The sequence below is a fragment of the Raphanus sativus genome, unplaced genomic scaffold, assembly GCF_000801105.2.
Source record: "Raphanus sativus cultivar WK10039 unplaced genomic scaffold, ASM80110v3 Scaffold2171, whole genome shotgun sequence".
NCBI classification, from domain to species: Eukaryota; Viridiplantae; Streptophyta; class Magnoliopsida; order Brassicales; family Brassicaceae; genus Raphanus; species Raphanus sativus.
Genome location: NW_026617480.1, coordinates 1 through 17022, shown reverse-complemented (window position 1 = coordinate 17022; position 17022 = coordinate 1). Strand labels below are relative to the sequence as shown.

The 17022-nt window shown below is 30.3% G+C and overlaps 1 protein-coding gene and 1 pseudogene across 4 annotated transcripts; one reads left to right on the top strand and one right to left on the bottom strand.

The window, feature by feature from the left end:
* Window positions 1-73: 73 nt before the first annotated feature.
* On the bottom strand, window positions 74-2152 carry LOC130505319 (uncharacterized; annotated as a pseudogene).
* Window positions 2153-12440: 10288 nt separating this feature from the next.
* LOC130494307 (transcription factor FAMA-like) lies at window positions 12441-15990 on the top strand. 4 transcript variants are annotated; one of them, XM_056999921.1, is made up of 7 exons: window positions 12442-12591; window positions 12833-12881; window positions 12967-13614; window positions 13734-14171; window positions 14531-14580; window positions 14721-14806; window positions 15849-15980. In XM_056999921.1, exons 2-7 carry the CDS (start codon window positions 12864-12866, stop codon window positions 15863-15865), a joined length of 1257 nt encoding a protein of 418 aa, XP_056855901.1. In that variant the 5' UTR covers window positions 12442-12591; window positions 12833-12863; the 3' UTR covers window positions 15866-15980. The 4 variants fall into 4 exon arrangements, with proteins under 4 accessions (XP_056855900.1, XP_056855901.1, XP_056855903.1 ...); XM_056999920.1 differs by lacking the exon at window positions 15849-15980 and having other exon boundaries at window positions 12441-12591; window positions 14721-14971; XM_056999923.1 differs by lacking the exons at window positions 14531-14580; window positions 14721-14806 and having other exon boundaries at window positions 15849-15990.
* Window positions 15991-17022: the final 1032 nt, after the last annotated feature.

Sequence of the window (17022 nt, the reverse complement as noted above, 5' to 3'; positions counted from 1 at the left end):
TACCCCAAGGATAGTTGCAATGAGAAGGATTATTCCAGTTAACCATGCAAGCGTCAGCCTAAACGAGTATAACTTGAGCGATAATGGCTGCACTTGGAATTCCCTCTACCTCAGCCATAGACCTTGCAGATGAACGAGAAGAAGACTCAACGCTCAGCAGATTAGCTGATTCTTGATTTACTCTCTCATCAAGGACGATCACTCCAACAATTTGGCCTGCAACAAGCCCAAACATTCTTTAGCTTTCACATCCAAAAAAAGTCTTAAATTACTTTCTTTTTGAAAAAATGAGTTTATAAAAACCCACCTCTGTGAGGACGTCTCCAACATATCAAATAGCTTAGATAGTGTGGCAAGCAATACATCCATCCCTTGCTTAGCCATACCTTGCCCATACTCCTGTGCTAAAACCTGTAATTTGCCATTATATTATACACATTGACAAGCTTTTGCAAAAATGGAATAACAAGATGATATAGCATAGTCATTTTTAGTGAACGTTCTTACATTAATACCGACAAAGCGTCCAACCGTTAGTTCAGCAGGTCTCTCAATACCATGAGATAAATCCCCATGAAGGTTGACTACTCCTCTGATATTTTATATAGATCCAAAAGGTTCAATGCAAATTTCCTCTCTGCTTCCTGCTCATGGTAAACAAAAGTCAAAAGCCTTCTTCAAAAACGGAAGTTACAATATATACAAGCAGTTCATGGAAACTAAGAACATCACCTTTTCAAATGGAACTCCACATTAGCACCATCAGCCAGAGGGATACTCAGCAATCCAGTCAATGGTTCAGCAGAGTCAGTAACATACGACCCACCCAACCAAGATGCCTACGGATAAAATACAGTCACCCATTAACTAGTGAGCATATCAAACGAAAAAGGTAAGCAAAGAGTGTTATCCAATAAGAATGAAAGATAATGTAAACTTACAAACTCATTCATGTCTTTGTCAGTCACATCAGATGAGGGTTCGTTGACAGACACAACAGCAACTCCACTTCCTGAAGATTTTTTTAGAAAGCTTAACGTAATATATACAAAGCAAGAATTGGAAACTGGTCACGCTTATGAGATAGATGCTTGTGCTGTTCAAGCTATCACGGAACCTGGAAGTTCAATATCAGCATTGTAAGAATCAGAACTGATACTGCCTCTTATGGAATCGCCCAAGAAAGAATGACTAGTGTAGGCTTCCACAAGCGCATCTGCAAGTAAAGTAAAAAAAACTTAAGAAATAAATAAAAAAAAGGTTGGTTCATGTCAGAAAAGTACAGCTTTTTTCCTTTGCATGCATACCATGAGCTCCGGCGATTTCTAGCACAAAAGCAGCACGAGGCCTCTCAAACGGATTGGGCTTTAGAATCTTGTTCAGCTATATACAACAAAATCAGATGATCAAGTAACAGGATTTTTTAACAAACAAAAATAATAAAAAAAAAAAAGCGAACATTAGTAGAAGGATGAAGAAACCTTGGAGGAGCCATGGCAGTCAAAGTAGATGGAGGTGCAAAACCCAACAAGGCAGATACTGATGCAGATACCTCAGAGAGCGACATGTGAAGCGCCTGTTGTGGATTTCATTTCAAAGTAAATTTAATCAACAACTAATTTGATTCTAAGCCCCAACACTCAAAAATAATTCATTCTTAAGTAAGAAACAACACAAGAGAGAATCTTTCTTGTGATCGCCAATCAAGAGGAACCAAAAAAAAACCACAACTAATGGATCCTTATGGTATTGCTTAAACGGAATCGTGTCTCTGCCTACTACATTCGCGATCTTAAATGATATATAAATATATAACAAAGACCAAAATGATTACCTCGGCTGATGGTGGACGAAGAAATTGGTTGTTGGATCCATCAATGAAGAAAACAGAAGAGGTAGCTTCTCCCTATAAAAGAAACATGGATCCAAATTCAAAAAGAGAAATTAGATCCAAAAGTCCATCATCATACAAGCAAAAATCCGATTAGAAGAAGGAAACGAACCCTGGAATTAACGGTGAGAAGCAATGAGACGACGAATATGCAGAAAGCTTTCATCTTCACAAAAAAAAAAAACAAGAAGTCGACGTGCAGAGAGAGAGAGAGAGAGAGAGAGAGATCGGAGTTTATCTATCTATATGTATCTGGCGAGATGTTTTTAATGGTGGTAAGACACAACATGATTGTCGTTTTCAATATTTGTCCAAATATCGGTCAACTCTGGTATTTTTCGGTTTACTTTTTGTTTCCCGGTTTTTTAATTTTAATTTCTTGGTTTTACAACTTATCTGATAAGTACTATATAATTATTTGTTCTAACGATTTCTTTCCTGAATTTCGATTTCAATTCCGGATTTGGGTGGGTTATTCGGTACAATTAATATCCGTGTTCAACGGTTTAATTTGAAAATTGATCTTTTAGTTTCGGTCCCATTTTAAATCTCTTTCCTCAGCGAGTTCGAGCCCAGCACCTGACTCTATCTAGAGGTCAAATCACAAAACTGGTTTGTTTTTTAGAGGACAGTCATATATAATAATCATCTACTCTAAAGCCAACTCCGAGGTTTATCTTCTTATTAACTTCCTTGTGTGTTCTGTTTTCATGTTTCATATATCAAGTTCTTCCTGACTTTGGATTTCCGATTAGGAAGATAATACATATGTGGAAGAGAGTCAATGATGCCATTACTAGACGAGATGAAAGTAACTCAAAGTGGCCCTCTTCTGCCTCCTTGTGTGGAAGGTAATGTGGGTACTGTTGAGAAGATAGTAACCAAATAGTTCACAGCTCAAGAGTGTCGTATTAATGACACAGAGAACGCGGGAATCAAACCACTCGGGAGTATATGATCGTTATGGAATGCTCAAATGTAATATAAGAGTATCATATGGTCCAAGAAACATAAGTTAACAAGCAATGCATGGATTGTCAGAAATCACTTGAGAGAGGTTTTTGTTACACAGTAGAAGAGCCTTTACCTTCATTGAATACATAAAAGAAGGCTAGCGTTTCTATTGACTGCTGGGCTCGTAAACTAAGTGTAGTTCTGAGAATAGAGGTATCGTTGTTTTAGATAGACTCTAAATCCCCGTCATATGTCAATGTGATCTAACAAGACTAACATTCAACAACTTATGCATGCGTTAACCACTCTCAAGCAAGCATTAAGCACAAATCACACAGCGACTTCACAAACCTTATTAAGAACCATAAGTTAATGCATGCATGAGTCCATTCATTAGAGTATTACTTTTATATGATTAATGAATAGAATGAATAAAGAAACCTAAGCCCAAAGTCCTAAAACCAAGTCATCATACCACATGAAGTCCAAACTCTCATCAGAAACTCGATCGATTAGCATGCGTTAGGCCCAAACAAGAAACGTCCAACACCAGAGATCTCCAACCTCATCTGAAACATACGTGTAAACCTATCTTCTGACAAAAAAATCTAAGAAGAGAAGCGTTAAACATAAATCATGAAATCATTTAACAGATCCGAGAGTTTTCACAATAAAAAGTCCATAAAGCAAGGCTCATGAGCATCCCAACTAGTCAGCTACACATAAAAATCAAAAGAAATATGGAGATAATAGTTACTAGGAATAGTTATTGAAATAAACGCGGATGATATAAATAAGATTACATCCAATAGCACGTATAGGAAAATAAATCATGGAGATTCTAATGGTATTTATAGAAATGCTGATTGAGAGGCATGAGAATCTTGGAAGTTTATGTGTCCTTGTGTTGAGAAATGTGAAAATTTTGGAATTAATTTGTCATTGTGCTGTCAAATTTTGTCATGACAGATTAAGAAATTTGAGAAATCTTAAGTTACTTTGTCATTGAATTGTCAAATCCTATAGTTTTTGTAGTGTTAGAGTTATTATCTAATTTTTCTGAATAAGTCGTTGTGTTTTAACATGTAGTTTTGGGCATCTTACGACATTCTCAGTGAAGAGTTCTTAATAGTTCCTCAATTAGTATAAAACAATAGAAAAAAGGAAATGAAAAGAGAGAAATGCGTCTTTAACATCATGGCCCAATGGTAAGTACGGGCTCCTTCCTGCACCCAGGTTGTGAGTCGAACTCTGCTGGAAGGAACTAAGTCATGATTTCTGGACACCAACACGGATATGGACTATGCTTTTAGGGTCCATTTGCATACCCGGAGAAAGAGTCTATCCGTGGCTGCACCTCCCCTTGGAGATTAGTCTGGGTATTCCATAGGCCCGAGATACCCCCAGATTAATCAAAAAAAAAAAGAGAGAAATGCAAATATGAAAGAAAGAGGCAGGAGACGTTTCTGAAAAAAGAGACTTTCACAAAGTGTTGAAAGACTGTTTTAGTAAGTGTTTTCTACTTAATGGTTCAAACTATTTTTTGAATAATTTATGTTCAGTATTTCTTCTTATTTTCTTTGAGAAGTTTTTGAAAGTTTATCACGGCCACTGCAAATGTTCTTAGATCAAATATATGTAAATGATGGTTTTGGTGAATATATAGTGGTAATAAGGTAAATGTATAATACGTTTTCTGATCGTATGTATTGAGTGAGTTCAAAATTTAAAAATTATGAACTTACGTATGATATGATTTAATTCGTAACAGGGGCGAATCCAAAGATTATTATCAGTGGGTGCAGAGATGATAGAAATAGGTGTAAATTTACAAGATTATAGGGTAGACATCAAAGCTGTTATGAAATATACTAAATTTAAAAATTATTATGGAGCAACTGCACCCATAATCTTCTACCTAGGTTCGCCAGTGATTCGTAACACTTTTATGATATTTATTCCTGACAACATAGTCCAAAATCATTTTTGTTATCTCTTATTATGGTATTAATTATGTATTTTAATTTTTATTGTTGATATGTCTTTTAAATATATGTTATATTGCATTTTAGGGTTTCATCAATTGGACTTTCAATTAGTTGGAGAAAAAGACACATTTTTTTGTGCATGTAATAAAACATGTTAAATTTGTATGATCACTATATGTGAAAAAATCACCATTAAATATTAAATAGTAAAGAAAAAAAAAATTCATCTATTTTTAAAATTGAAATATTTTCACATTTATCATATTTAAAATAAGGAAAATATATAATTTAAAAGACAAATGGAGGTAGTGTTCTTGACATATGATTGTTATTTTCTTTTTCTTTTTGTAAAACTACATTCTCTTTTATTAACTGGTGAACTTATTTTTTATTTTTGTAAAAGACTAAGTAGATTTTCAAATTCTTGGACAAAAAAGATTATTATTTCTTTTCATTTTTCTAAAACTACAGTTTTTCTTCTCTAAAACTACAGTTTCTTATTATATAACCGATAAACTAAGTGTCATCGTTTACTGAATAAAATTATTGTGTATTTTTAACCCACAAAGAAAAATCTTGTATTTAAAAAAAAAAATCAATCAGTTATCAATTTATCATCACCATAAGTTGATGTAGGACTGTATTTACCCAAAAACCGAAAAACCAAAAAAAAAATTGACATCAAAACCAAACTGAAATTCAAAAATATTTAAAAAAAATCTGAAAACCGAACCCAAACCCAAAATTCTGAAAGATGATTATATATTTTAAAATATTAAGTTATTAACTATATTTGGTTTAGAAATAACAGAATACTTATAACTACAATCTAACGGAATATTTATATTTAAAATATCTAATAGTAGAATTATTCAAATAACATTATATTTTATTTGAAATCAAATATCCGATATTATAGTCAAATATTTCAAACTACCAAATATTTTATCCCAAAATTATATAAAACTGGAACCAAACAAAACCGAACCTAGTTCTATAATATATGAGTGATTCTTATATATCTATCCAAAAGAACCAAAAAAATCAAAACCGAACTGAATCTTATAATATCTGAGTGGTTCACATATATATATCCAAAAGAACCAAAAAAAATCCAAAAACTGAATGCCTTAAGCTACGAATCATCGTTGATTTTGAATCCGAAAAAAAATTTCTAAAAATAATCTTGAAAAAAACTTCTCACTGATGCAATTTTACGCATACAAACGACATGAATCAGTTTAATTGTACAGTAAAAAATAGTAGATTGTTTTCAGAAAGTTGTATCTGAACCACACGTTAGTAGTTAGGTGGTACATGACGTCTTGCAATGACTCTAAAAGAAATGGATTTGAATCAGTTATCCTCAAATTATCCTAAAGTGTGGTCAAGCGACATGATATCTAATTTGGATTACGAACAACTAAGTTTGATTGGCGCCAGTAATCAGATACCGAAAATTAGTCGGTTGGATTTCGATCCGCAAGATATCCCGGGTGAAAAAAAAAGAATGTCGTATCTGGTGATAAATTTCGAGTAAACAATGACAAACGACTAGCTAATCAAGCTAGCCAAGTTCCACATTTCAATTAGTTTGGTTGGTAATCTTCGTAACCAATTGAATTGTGATATATAAATTTAACATTCACATATCTCCTATACTAAATAAAAGACTTTTGGCTTCATTTGAATAAAACCGACTTTTCTATAGAAAAATGACAGAACTTGTCACTGCAGCGTGGTGCCACACTGCTACCGTCGCCCACTTCCGCCATCTATAATGGTCCTTCAGTTGTTTTACTATTTTTTTGTTCAACTCAGTTGTTTTACTCATGAAGCAAGATTTTGTCATTCATCCACATGTTCAGTGTCTCGTTATGTTCAAGTGTTAATTGGGTCAGTTCAGACCCAAAAACATATATGACTACTTGGTGGTTTAGGTATGGGCCCAATACCAATGTTCTAGTTGTTGTACCTATTAATTATTATTATGTTCTAATTCTTAATACCAACATAAATTAGATATTGATCTATCCCACCATAGGCTAATAGCACTGATCGCCCAACATAGCTCCAGTAAATAATTTGTAAATTTTGGTAGATATGGAAACATTTATACTAGTTCTACAAAATATTTTCTTGTATAAATAAAACCGAAATTATCCTTAAAATAAAAAAGTAGCATTGCATCCTCGTGAATATGCAATAAATTAAAAGGAGCTTAATTATACATTTTAAAACTCCAAAGAACGTCAGAAATGCATGCTTTTTGGAGATGCTACGTACCCAGCTGATCCTAAGATTACCGTGACTCCTGTCACAATCAAGCCTCAACTTTCTTCCTCCATTGTTATTTTATTTTGTGTTTATCTTTATATTATCTATCAACTCATCAAATCTGTTCAGAAAAAAAAAACTGATTACCACATTATCTAATTTGATTATAAAATAACTAAGATATTTTATATGATTATGTCTAAGATATTTTATATGATTTATAAACTCTAACAAATGTACATTTATATGAATTCAAACTCTCTTAAATTTTGACAAAAAGCTCTCTTAAGTGATTTATTAACTCTTATAGATGAATTTTGTAAACCCTTATAAATTATTAATTTTTATATTTTATATAGAATATATTTTCATTAAGTTAAGTGTAATAGTATTTTTATTTAATCTTATAAATAATTTATAAACCCTGAAATAATGTTAGCTTTATGATAATTAATAAAATGGTTAATAATTTTGTAAAATATATAATGATTTAAAAAGCTTTTATAATTTTTTTAAACTATTAAGTTACTAAGTTCTCTGTAAAACAATTTTTATACTCTTACAAAAAATTATACACTCTCGTAATAATATTAGTTTTCTTATGTTTTAAGATTATTTAAAAAAAAATATGACTTTAGATATATGTTATTTTATTTTATTTTATTTTATTGTTCATCTTAATTATTCAATACCTCAGTTAACTAAATCATATCTCAGTTCTTATATTTTTTGTATTATTATTATATATTTTATGCTAGATCTTGATTCGTGCACCTTGCGGGTATTTATTTTTATCTTTTATATAAGTAAATATTATTTAAATGTTTGTTGATTTATATTTTAAATATTTATCATATTTTCAATTTTGTACAAACACAACTGTTAAATAATTTATGTGCTGTAAAAAATAGTGACTCGTACCCGCTACTAAACTTTTGACAAATTAATATTGATCTATTGATATGTTTGAATAATATTTTTTTTTAACATGAAATTGTATTCTAGATGTAATAAGAATTTAAATATTTTGATCAGATATGGACCATATAATAAGATTTAGTATGTTAGAAAAAGAATATTTGGTTATAAACATTAAACTTTTTTTACAAGTAATTCAAAAATATTTAAATTTCAGTATTAAATTTTTTGGTTGAAATTATTAATTGTAACCGAAATGGTTAACATATATTTTAGATTTTTTTAATATATATAATTTTAGGTGAGATTTAATTATATTAAAAATAATATTCAGTTACAAATATTTCCTATTATTCTATAAGTAGTTTAAATATATTTAAATTTAGCATATATAGATTTTATTGTTCAAAATAATTAATGGTGAGTTAAACATATATTTTAGGAATATTAATAATATTTTTAATATCGATTTAAAATTGAATTTTGTTCAAAATAATTAATGGTAACATTATCCAATTTTAGTATTGTTAAAATTGTTTTAAATTTTAATATTCCTAAAAATTAACTATTTTTAAGAAATATATTAAGCACGAAAATTAAGCTAAATATGATTTAGAAAATAGTTTAATAAATAGAAAAGGACAATAATTACTTAAAGATAGGTTAATTTAATTATTTCAATGGACGTACCATTGAATATGGGTATTTTTGTTTTAATAGTATAGATATACACAAGAAAATAATGGTAATTGATATAAAACATAGAAAAAATCACTATATCTGACTTGTATGAAAATTTTTGTTTGTTTTAGTATTGTTTATGTATTCCAGAAAACATAGTTTTACTAGATGATACCAGATACCTTTGAATAAAAGCTTATAAAAATTTTATATTTATAAAGATATACTGATAAAAAAAAATTCTCCCATTTCATATCCAAATTAGATATTATAAGTATATTAATTTAGTACTAAGTAGCTGAGAAACCTTTCTATATTAATGTAAACGTCGGTTATTAGACCAAATATATGTACAATTTATAAAGAAGCAAAGAGTGACTAACGGTGGATTAACCCAAAAAATATTTGTTGTTATTACACCAACCATACGTTTTATGTATGGGAATAATATTTTTTTTGGTTGTATATTATACATTAAATTAAAAGAAAAAAGTGAAAGTAACAAAGAAAAAAGGGAGGAAAGGTGACAGAAAAGTCGTCATTAAAAATAAAAGGAAATAAAAGAGAATATAAGACTTTTTGTTTATAACATTTTATTTAAACATTTTACAACTGTTATAAAGCAAAAAAGTGATGCATAGTTAAAATATGTCGGTAATGATTGTTCATTGTACAAATATGTAACCGTTTATCTTTTTTTTTGGTAAAAATATATAACTGTTTATCTATTATCGTATTTATAACAATTTACATATTTTATATAAATTATATGTTAATTGTATATTTTCTGTTCATAAAATTAAGTAAAAATTATTTTGAGTTTGTTTGATTATAATTCAAATCTACATCTAAAAGTTTATATACATAAAAAGTGCCCCACATGTTATGTAGGCAGTGAAAACGTTTACATGATTTCAAACAATATACACTTTGAATTATTTTTAAGATAAAAATAAAATATAAAATTACCACAGAAACACAATATGATGAGAATATTGTTTTGCAGCTTACATCATAGTATAAATTTTTAAACATACATAAATATATCTAACTTCTTGGTTTTCTGAGAATAAGTTATTTCTGGTTTTAAATGTATGATAAACATACATTGATATATTACTAATTTGAGCATCTGTAATTTTAATACTGAAAGGCCATATTGAGTATACAATAAAGAAAGTTCAAGAAAGGAAAATATAAGAGGGCTTATTGGATGGACAAGACTTAGGTTCACCTCTTGTGTTGAACCTTTAAATTCACCACTACCCTTAAAACCAATCAAAATACTATGTAAATAATTAAATAAAAATATCAAATTGTTAAAAAAATAGTTAAAAAGAAAAATAAAATCCTTTAAATTTACCACTCCTTAAACCAATCAAAATACTATGTAAATAAAAATAAAAATATCAAATTGTTTAAAAATAGTTAAAAGAAAAATAGAATCAATTTTAGTGATGCTAACTAAACCCAAATATATAAACCTAAACCCAAATATATACCATAAACCCAAATTTATTACCCTAAACCCAAATTTTATACTCATAAACTCAAATTCTGAACCTTAAACTCAAATTCTGAACCTTAAACCCAAACCACAAACCTTAAATCCAAACCATATACTCTAAATCAATCATATATCCTATACCGTAAACCCAAATCATATATCTTAAACTCAAACTGTATACCTTAAACCTAAATTCTAGATCTTAAACCCAAATCCTAAACTTAAGGATTTGAATTTTGGATTTACGATTTGGGTTTAGGGTATATGGTTTGGTTTAGGATATTAAAATATTTTGAAAATAAATTATGAAATTTATTTCTACTAAATATATTTTGATAATTTATTATTTGATCAAATATACAAAAATATATAACATTAAAAGTGATTTTCAAATAATGAATTTATTCTTTTTGAAATTTTTTGATTTCCTTCCTTTTAAAGTGAAATAAAATAAAAATAAAAGTTCCAGATACCATCTTAGGAGTTGGATTTTTTATCTTTAAATTATAAATATATCTTTCAAAATCAAAAAAAAATCTTATTTGATGAATTATATTGAAAAAATCTTTATTTTCTAATAAAGTTGAACTTTGTAGTGTCTATACAAATGACAAATTAATAAGATTGGATTTCAAATAATATTTATAAACGATAAAAACAATAAGAGGGTATTCGAAGAAAAAAAACTTAAATCTTTTCAAATACCTGATTCAATAAATTCCCTTTACAGAAACAAAAGTATATTGCAAATATATAATACCTGGTAAGTTCTTCTCATTTTTCAAGTTATAAGGATTTATAGAACGAAAACAATATTTTTATCAAATGTGGGATAAATAATAAGTTACAAAAAAAAAGAATCTTCATTTCTATTATTTTGTTTTTTCATTCATAATGTTTTAAAGGTTACCAATTTTTCCTACGCACGTGGCTTAACTATATGATGGAAGTGTAATGGCATCCAAGAAAAACAAAATTGTAGTGATTAAAATACTATTTGAACCATCTTCTTACGTTTTATACAACCTTGTCCTTATTAAAATTCACATGTCTGACGACAGAAAATAAAATAAACAAAATTCACATGTCGCCACAAACACACACACACAATAATAGCATAGGTCATTTTCGCGAAAATGGAAAAGAAAAAATAATATTCTGGACAACAAATAACATAAGTAATTCAATCTGAACTGATATAAATAAAAAGAGGAGACGCGTATAGAGATTTGATTAAGTTCACGAAAAAGCGGTAGAAAAGAAGAGCGGTTTGGCTTGCTTGTGAACTCTGGAACTTATCACAACTCTTTAATGGTTCCAAAGATAGAGAGGTGATGCATGTGTGTTTCACATTACTCCTTTTTCTTTATTCTGTGGCTCCAGTCATTTTTACGTTTACGAAAAATAAGAGAAATAAATATATAGATAGTATTTATTACACAACAATATATGATTTTGAATATTCAATAATTTGTCATTTGACTCAATCTCATTTTCGGTAATTAGTTGAACTTGATCCCAATTTTGAAATTTGCTTTGATAGAAAATATGTTTGAATAGGTCTCCAGATTTAGAAATAATCACACGAAAGGCCAGTAAAAATTCATAAGCATATTTATTTTAGTTTTTAGAACTGAAATTAAAAAATATATATGAAATAACTGATTATTTTGTAACCATACGAGAGTTTTTAATAGTGGTAATTTTAATTTCTTAACACATAACAAGAAAAGCCAAGATCCAGATTTTGTTATTGGTTAATGTACTTAGTTAATTAATAAACAGGTTAGATTAAAAATAGGTTTGTTTTTGGTAAAAAAAAGGTTAGTTTATTTTTGAAAAAGGCTTAAAAAAGGTTGGTTAGGGGGAAATAATGTAATATGATATGCTTTATTAAGAACGATGATTTACCTTATGCTATAATATTACTTAGGACTACCGCATATGTACATTGTTCGGTTTTCTAAGGTTACTAATTAAGAAAAAAACTTATCGCATCTTTGAAGATACAGGACAACGATAGTACAGATTATGTATCTAACTGAGTGAACTAAATTATTTTCAAATGATGATTTGTTGAAGATCCACCCTCTATTAAATATGCATTAATGATTCTTAAGTTTCTCTTATAAAACAAATCAATGAGAATACACGTACATTAATATAGGATTTTAATACCTCTTGCTATACCATTTGTACGCATATGTAGGTCCACTCTCTTTGTATTATGTATATATATGCGTGTGTATATATATGAGAGCTTGGTAGGGGTTGCTCAACCGTGACGTCTCAATACACATATTTCTTGTCCATCTTCTGCTACTTTTGCATGTCTTCTATATACACCTCTCGTAAACCCTAGTAAATCATACAAGGTAATTCTTTTATTTCATCATTCACTTGTTTCTCATAACTCAGCTTGATAAAATTCTATGTATAAGACATATATGCATACGCATATGGTGGATGTATCATGCCTAGGTTTTTATGTACGTCTGATCCAATTCCAAAACAACTATGGAGACATACATGTATATGCATAACTACGTGGGGTTTTTGTTTCACATATATGTTTTCAACTGACTGCGACGCTCATGGATTGTTGTTTTATACCAGGCCAAGGAGCTTTGTGATCAAGTACGAAGCAATGGATAAAGATTACTCGGTATGTACGTTTTCTCCATATCTTACTAATTTATTTCTTCGCCTATATATATGTCTATATATGTAAACAATACGGGTTTTTTCAGGCACCGAACTTTTTAGGTGAGTCCTCAGGCGGTAACGACGATAACAACTCCGGTATGATAGACTATATGTTCAACAGAAACCTTCAGCAACAAAAGCAATCGATGCCGCAGCAGCATCAACTGTCCCCTTCAGGCTTTGGAGCAACACCTGCTTTTGATAAAATGAGCTTCGCAGACGTGATGCAGTTTGCGGACTTTGGTCCGAAACTGGCGTTGAACCAGACCGGAAACCAAGAAAATCAAGAAACGGGGATGGACCCGGTATATTTTTTGAAGTTTCCAGTCTTGAATGATAAGATAGAGGACCATAACCAAACCCATAATCTCATGTCTCAAGAAGGAGGTGAGTGCGAAGGAAACATAGGCAACGTGTTTCTTGAAGAAAAGGAGAATCAAGACGTGGAAAACGATAACAACTCGGTGCAACTCCGTTTTATTGGAGGAGAAGAAGAAGAAGAGAGAGAGAACAAAAATGATACGACAAAGGAGGTGAAGAGCAAGAGGAAGAGAGCAAGAACAAGCAAAACCAGTGAAGAAGTAGAAAGCCAACGTATGACTCATATCGCAGTCGAGAGGAACCGTAGAAAGCAAATGAACGAGCATCTTCGTGTTCTCAGGTCTCTTATGCCTGGATCCTACGTTCAAAGGGTATGATTAGGATATACTTCTTTTATATATATGTGACTATATTCATATGTGTGTGTATATATATAATATAATTAGGACTGTCCGTGAGCAGTTTTTTTTACTATGCATGTATTCAACAGGGAGATCAAGCGTCGATCATAGGTGGAGCAATAGAGTTTGTGAGAGAGCTGGAGCAACTCCTACAATGCCTGGAGTCACAAAAGCGTCGGAGAATCCTCGGAGAAACCGGTAATAGGCAAATTGGGGACATGACCACGACAATGACTTCTTCTTCACCAATAACTTCGGTTGTTAACCCGCTAACTAGTACCGGAAATGTAACTGAACTAGAGGGTGGAGGAGGAGGGCTCCAGGAAGAAACAGCGGAGAACAAGTCGTGCTTGGCTGATGTGGAGGTGAAGCTGCTAGGGTTTGACGCTATGATCAAGATACTTTCAAGAAGAAGACCAGGACAACTGATTAAGACTATTGCTGCTTTGGAGGATCTTCATCTCTCTATCCTTCACACTAACATCACTACCATGGAACAAACTGTCCTCTATTCCTTCAATGTCAAGGCAAGTTTTACTTTCTTACTTCATCATTATAGGAGTTTTATATATAAGTACATAGTACATATCAAATTTTTTACCCATATGTTTGGACTGCTTTAATATAAATGTTAATTTTTTAGTAAGCTATGGGAAAAAAGTAATAGTCTAGTGACTAGCTAGTGCAGTTTCTATCATTGGGTGGATGATTGCTTAGTGGCGATTACATGGATAATGGGTTTACTAAATAGGCAATAGCCATGTATATATATAAAACTCAATTACAATTAGATAATATATATAAATTACATATAGCTTTGTCATTATAAGCATATGCATTATTTAAATGTATGGTATAATTCCAAATTTTATTAAATAAAAACCAGGGCAGTACAAAGTTAAAAGGAAAAAGGTTTACAGCAACACCTAGTTACAGGTTTGGTTTCCCTCTACACAGAAAAGAGAAAATCATAAAGGATAGTTACAAAGAAGATACATATGTATTACGAATTGATATTGTTATAGTATCTAGCAACCGCAAAAAGATAACATCAGGTAGGTATAACACACGTGCAGATTACAAGTGAGACGAGGTTTACTGCAGAAGACATTGCAAGTTCCATCCAAGAGATATTTAGTTTTATTCACGCAAATACCACCATGTAATAATTTTTATATTTCTCCTGTCATTTCTGTTAAAGGTACTTTTCATAAGTTTATGTTGGTGGCTTATAAAAAAAGTCTATGTTTGTTCCATTTTAGATCTTACATGTCCTTTTGTTTTGTTTATTTTTACCTTTAGATGCAATTATTTTTTTCGTTTGCTATGGTACATCTAATCATCAAGGCATCATTAACATATCTAATATATCCTGACATAAAAATTCAGTTATTTTAAAGTGCTAAAGGTTGGAAAAAATCTTAGCTACCTATAAATGCATGAATGATATGATGGCATGTGAAAAACAATTATCATTTTCAATAATAAATAAGATAATATTTCTCAAATTCGGCTGATACAGATGATTTCAATTAACTTTTCCTAAGTCACAAAAATTACAATAGCTTTTTGTCAACAATTAAAAGGTTATTCTGTACCCAAATTTGTATGGTTTTACATATCACTAGAACTTTAAGATATTTTTCCAAAAATAATATACGATTTATATAGTTGTTTGCTATTTTCCTAATTTTTTAATACTCATTTAAAAATTCAGGTTCTGGTTTCTGTACTTTTAAGTTTAACTAGTTTTATAAAAATTAACTAGGTGATTCTCCCGTGATCATGTACGGATATAAATATTTATAAAATAATATATTGTAATAATTTATTAATAGTTTAATTTTAATTTTAATTATTTTATAATTTTTATAAATAATATATATTATATAGACATGCGATTTTGCATATGTAATATATGATTAGTTTGATTATCACTTTAGTATATTAGATAACATCAAATTTTTTTGAATTCAACCATGATTTTTTGTTCTAAATAGATTAAAGTTTTGAATAATTTGTGATTTTCATTTAGATTGGTTTTCTCTTAGATATGTAAATATATTTTAATAGTAGTATTATATATATTATTTTGAAAATCAAATAGAAAAAAATAAATGTAACTGTTGATCGATTCATAATTCATTTATGCCGTTTCCTTGTATTAACAATGTGAATAATTTGTGTTCGAGATTAATTTACAGGTGTTTATGTGGAATGAGCTTCAGTGTAATGGGTTCAGAGAGCAGGTTCGTGGAGATAATACAATCAGAGATTAATGACGATGAAATATGCGACAAGACAAGAGGAGGTGACTTTTTTGTGCGACAAGAGGAGGTGACTTTCTCGTTTCTTATGACGTTTTAGTCAGTATAAACACGAGACTGGATGGAGAGAAAAAGTATCATAAGGACAAAGCTTTATTGGCTAAAAGGGTATCCAATGAATTTGATTATATGGTAGCTGCTTAGGAACGAAAGATAAAGATTGAAATTGGTCTCTGAAACTTAACATCCCTCCCGTCAAATGTTCAAGAATGGTTTCTGTAGAATTACATGATGTCCAGATCAGTATATACATCTTTCGTCTGGTGATCCGTACTATATACGTCCTTTTGTGTTGTCAAACTTATCATTACTCTGACAAAACTCTCCGGTGCATGCATGCTATCATTAGAGTTGGCAAACCCGTTAAATATTTTGCAATGACTAATGTTACGTTGCATGGTATTTTCGTGAATCACACTTCTTCCAACTAGATTCGGTACGGGTGCAGTGGATCTTTCATAAACTCGTGGTCGAATTCGGTCCAACAATTTTTAACCCTAAAAATTGTTTCTGACCTTGTTGTTATCTTCTTGTCCAAGAAAGACTATGTTTGAATGATTTTGGGGCTACTAAATTGCAACCATCTTGACGATGAATGACAGTGTTTCAAACTTCGTACTGTACATAATAAGTTGCGTAATTAAGAAGATAGAGACGAACAAAGAGTTCCGCACTAAGCCTTTTTCAATAAACAAAGGTTTCCAAATGACTGTTGAAAAAAGGTTACCACATGACTGTTATCAGGGCCGCTCTGTAGTTGAAGAAAAAGGCCAACGGGCTCCTTTTTGAAAAATAATTAAGGGCCCATTTTATAAAGTATATTTGTTTTAAAAACTATCTAATCTATTTCTTTTTTCATTTTAAGTTTTGGACTGCTTCATTTTTATTAGTCTTATTATATATTTGCCATATCAAATAAATATTATAGACACTACATTTTCAATTTATATCGGTTCACGTATATTAAACCAATGAACTTAACTCTACTCTAGTTTAAACAAAAACATCACAAAATGTATTGAATTAAGGTCTATTACAAATAGACCAACTT